The 3,924-nt window shown below is 37.7% G+C and overlaps 1 protein-coding gene across 1 annotated transcript; it reads left to right on the top strand.

Moving 5' to 3' along the window:
* Positions 1-1,859: 1,859 nt before the first annotated feature.
* LOC127105190 (uncharacterized) lies at positions 1,860-2,519 on the top strand. The gene is made up of 2 exons (XM_051042358.1): positions 1,860-1,958; positions 2,064-2,519. The coding sequence occupies exons 1-2, from the start codon at positions 1,860-1,862 to the stop codon at positions 2,517-2,519; spliced, it is 555 nt and encodes a 184-aa protein (XP_050898315.1).
* The last annotated feature ends 1,405 nt before the right edge of the window (positions 2,520-3,924 follow it).

Below are 3,924 nucleotides of genomic sequence, written 5' to 3'. Positions count from 1 at the left end.
TTGTTGATGTAATAGTGACTCAGAGTTGTTACATGGATAAATCATACACCTTCCCTGACATTGTTCCTCATACCTCGCAAACCCTTATTTTTTATTTCTATTTTCCTTTGCCTTTATTTTTATAATTTTGAATTAAAAAACCCCAATTATAATTTTTGTTTAATTGAACGATGAATTGAACTCAATATTAACATGCAGTCCTTGAGATCGACATTAAGGGAATTTTCCCTTTATTACTATAACAGGCAAAATAATACACTTGCTATTTTTCGGATCAAGTTTTTGGCGCCGTTGCCGGGGACTTCCAAAATATAGAGTTGATTTTTATAGTTCAATTAATTTTTTGTTGCTCTGCAATAAAATTATTTTTCTATCATTTATATAGTATAATTTACTAATTTGTGTATGCGATGAAAACCCTTAGCTGAATTTCTTTTTGACGCAGAAATCGAGAGAACCCTTCATTGGAGATGTAGGAATGCAAGAGTGGATTCCAAAGAAGAGGTTTCCTCTAATCACTCTTATTCCGAAGAAGAACCAGTGGCTGATAATCCTCCGATTCCACCTCCTTCATCTCCAAAAATACTCCTAGGTGACTATAGAGGTGCAAACACGTCGGGTGGTAGACTGACCATTGTCAATCATTTGGTGAATGTGATGAATTTTCAACTGCATCCTAGCACAATCAATCAACTTGAGAGAAAACCTTTCACCTAAAGGTTAATGAAGATGCTAACAAGCACCTACAAAGATTTATGACCATGAGTACCAGTTTGAAAATTGATGGTCATACTGATGAAGCAAAAAAGTTGAGAATGTTCCAGTTCACTTTAGCTGAAGATGCGGAAGAATGGTTATATTATCTCCCAGTCGGCAGTATCGCATCATGGGAGGAGATGGAAATTGCATTCTTAAATGAGTACTTTCCAGCATTAGTATTCCTGAGAAAAAGGTATGAAATCCTGAACTTCAAACAGAAGGATGATGAATCATTGGGAGAAACCTATAAAAGATTCAAAAGGGTCTTAGTAGCGTGTCCAACTCATAATATGTATCAGACTGAACAAATGCAGATGTTTGTTAACGGGATGAAAATAAAGGCAAAACAGTTGATTGATACAGCAACTGGTGGCTCAATAAATTTCTCAACAGCCACCGGTATTAAAAGGATTATTGAAGCAATAATTGCCAATGAGCATCTAGAATTATACGATAGGTGTAGTAGCAAGCCGAAAGGGGTAATTGATCTGAAATTGGAAGCTAATAAAATTCGTCTGGAAGACACATTTGCTGGCGAAGTAGAAAATAAATTAAAAGCTATGAATATTGGTACTCAGATAGCTCAAGTCCAACTGGCTCAAGCCATCACTTGCGAAATTTGTAATGGACCTCATCACACGGTTTATTGCTTTGCTACCCCTTAACAAATTGAAGAGATAAAATTCTTAAAGCAGAATAATCCCTACTCCAACACTTACAACCCAGGTTGGAAGAATCATCCTAACTTCTCCTGGAAGGATCAGAGAGAGAATGTTCTACAACAGGGTCAAGAATAATATCAGACTCAGTATCAACAACAACAACAACAAGAAGCACCTAAAAAGGCAGAATGGGAGATTACCATTGAGAAATTAGCCGCTCACAATATGCAGTTCCAAGAAGAGACTAGAAACAATCATAAAAACACCAATGCCTCCATAAAAAATCTCGAAGTCCAAATGGGTCAGATAGCACAATAGTTAGCTTCAAATTCTCAAGCTCCGGGAACCTTGCCAAGTGGTACAGTGACAAATCCACGGGAGCATAACAATGTTAACACTGTAGTAACCAGAAGTGGTAAGTCAATAGAAGAAACCAGTATGGAGGAAGATGGATTGTTAGAAGGCGGTTTAGAAATCAAAGAAACCAAAAACCAAGATGAAGAAGTAGTACTAATGCATGTCAAGGAGAAAGAAAAAGTTCACAAACCAGTCATCAAACTCCCTTACCCTCAGAGACAAAAGAAGAAAGATCAACATGAATTTTTTTTTGAAAAGTTCTTGGAAATGTTCAAAAAGCTTTAGATAAACATTCCATTTTCTGAAGCACTAGAACAAATTCTAATATATGTCAAGTTCATGAAAGACATCATCTCCAAAAAGCGCTCCACTAATATAGACCCGATCATCCTGACTGAAACAAGTAGTGTCATTACTCAAGGTATGAAAATCCCAGTGAAAAAGAAAGATAGGGGATCAGTTACTATTCCTTGCACTATTGGTGATAAAAAATTCAAGAAGGCTCTGATTGATTTGGGAGCAATTGTGATTTTGATGCCACTATCCATCTATAAGAAATTAGGCCTTGGTACCGTTCAAGATACTAGGATGACACTTCAGTTTGTCGATCGCTCTATTAGGCGACCAAATGTTCTGGTAAATATAGATAAGTTTGTTTTTTCGGTTGACTTTGTCATTTTGGAGATGCCTGAAGATGAGGAGATTCCTCTCATATTGGGCAGATCACATGACGGTGCATGATAAACATAGAGGAAGGAACAATGACTCTCAAAGTCTATGATGAAGAGCTGAAAATTGATGTGCGAAACACGATACAATACAAAGATGATATTGGCATAAGGTACACTGTAGAGATAATAAATCAAGTAATTGCTCAAGAAATTGAAAAGAAAATGCCCCAATCACCATTAGAACGTGTTTTCGAGTTTATCGATTTTTGAAAGTGATGAAGATGAGGGGGATTCAGAAGTGCTCACTATGATGGAGAAATAACCTCAATGGATTAGATCTAAAACACACCGGTGGAAAGATTTAAGACCACCACCACCATCAGAAGTCACTCAAGAGCCCAAAACGGGGGCAGATCTTAAACAGTTACCGGCAAATCTGAAATACGTATTTCTAGATGCTGAAAAAAATGCCTAGCTATTATCAATGCCAGTTTATAAAGTGTCCAAGAAGTAGAACTCATTCAAGTGCTAAAAAAATACAAGGGTGTGATTGGATGGGCAATCGAGGATTTGAAAGGTATAAGCCCGACAGTTTGCATGCACAAGATCTTAATGGAAGATGATCACAAGCTGGTGGTGCAACCACAACGAAGACTTAACCCATCCATTAAAGAAGTGGTACGCAAAGAGGTTGTAAAATTGTTGGATGCAGAGTTAATTTACCCTATATCCGACAGCTCATGGGTTAGTCCAGTTCATGTGGTACCAAAAAAAGGGGGGAGTACGGTGATTAAAAATGAGAAGAATGAGTTAATTCAAATCAGAACTGTTACAGGTTGGAGAGTTTGCATTGATTACAGGAGGCTGAATATGGCAATACGAAAAGACCACTTCCCTTTACCATTCATTGATCAAATGTTGGAAAGGTTAGTCGGTAATGACTACTATTATTTCCTTGATGAGTACTCAGGATATAATCAGATTTCTGTGGCTCCTGAAGATCAAGAGAAGACCGTCTTCATATGCCCCTATGGTGTTTTCGCTTACAGAAGAATGTCATTTAGGTTGTGCAACGCACCTGCCACTTTTCAGAGGTGTATGACATCAATATTTATGGACATGCTCGAAAAGCATATGGAAGTATTTATGGATGACTTTTCTGTGTTCGGTTCTTCTTTTGATAAATGTTTAACCAACTTGTCCCTTGTGTTATAAAGTTGCCAACAAACAAATTTGATTCTAAATTGGGAGAATTGAAGGGATAGTGTTGGGACATAAGATTTCCAACCAAGGCATCGAAGTGGACGTAGCAAAAGTGGAGGTAATAACTAACTTACCACCACCGATGAATGAAAAAGGCATCTGAAGCTTCTTGGGACATGCGTGGTTCTACCGCAGGTTCATAAGAAGTGCAGCGAAGCTTTCGAGACCCTGAAGAAGGAACTTGTGTTTGCTCCCATAGTTATTTCCCCTGA

Source organism: Lathyrus oleraceus, chromosome 1, assembly GCF_024323335.1.
Source record: "Lathyrus oleraceus cultivar Zhongwan6 chromosome 1, CAAS_Psat_ZW6_1.0, whole genome shotgun sequence".
In the NCBI taxonomy this organism is placed as follows: domain Eukaryota; kingdom Viridiplantae; phylum Streptophyta; class Magnoliopsida; order Fabales; family Fabaceae; genus Lathyrus; species Lathyrus oleraceus.
Note: the sequence above shows the minus strand (reverse complement) of the source record. Positions and strands in the feature narration are given on the sequence as shown.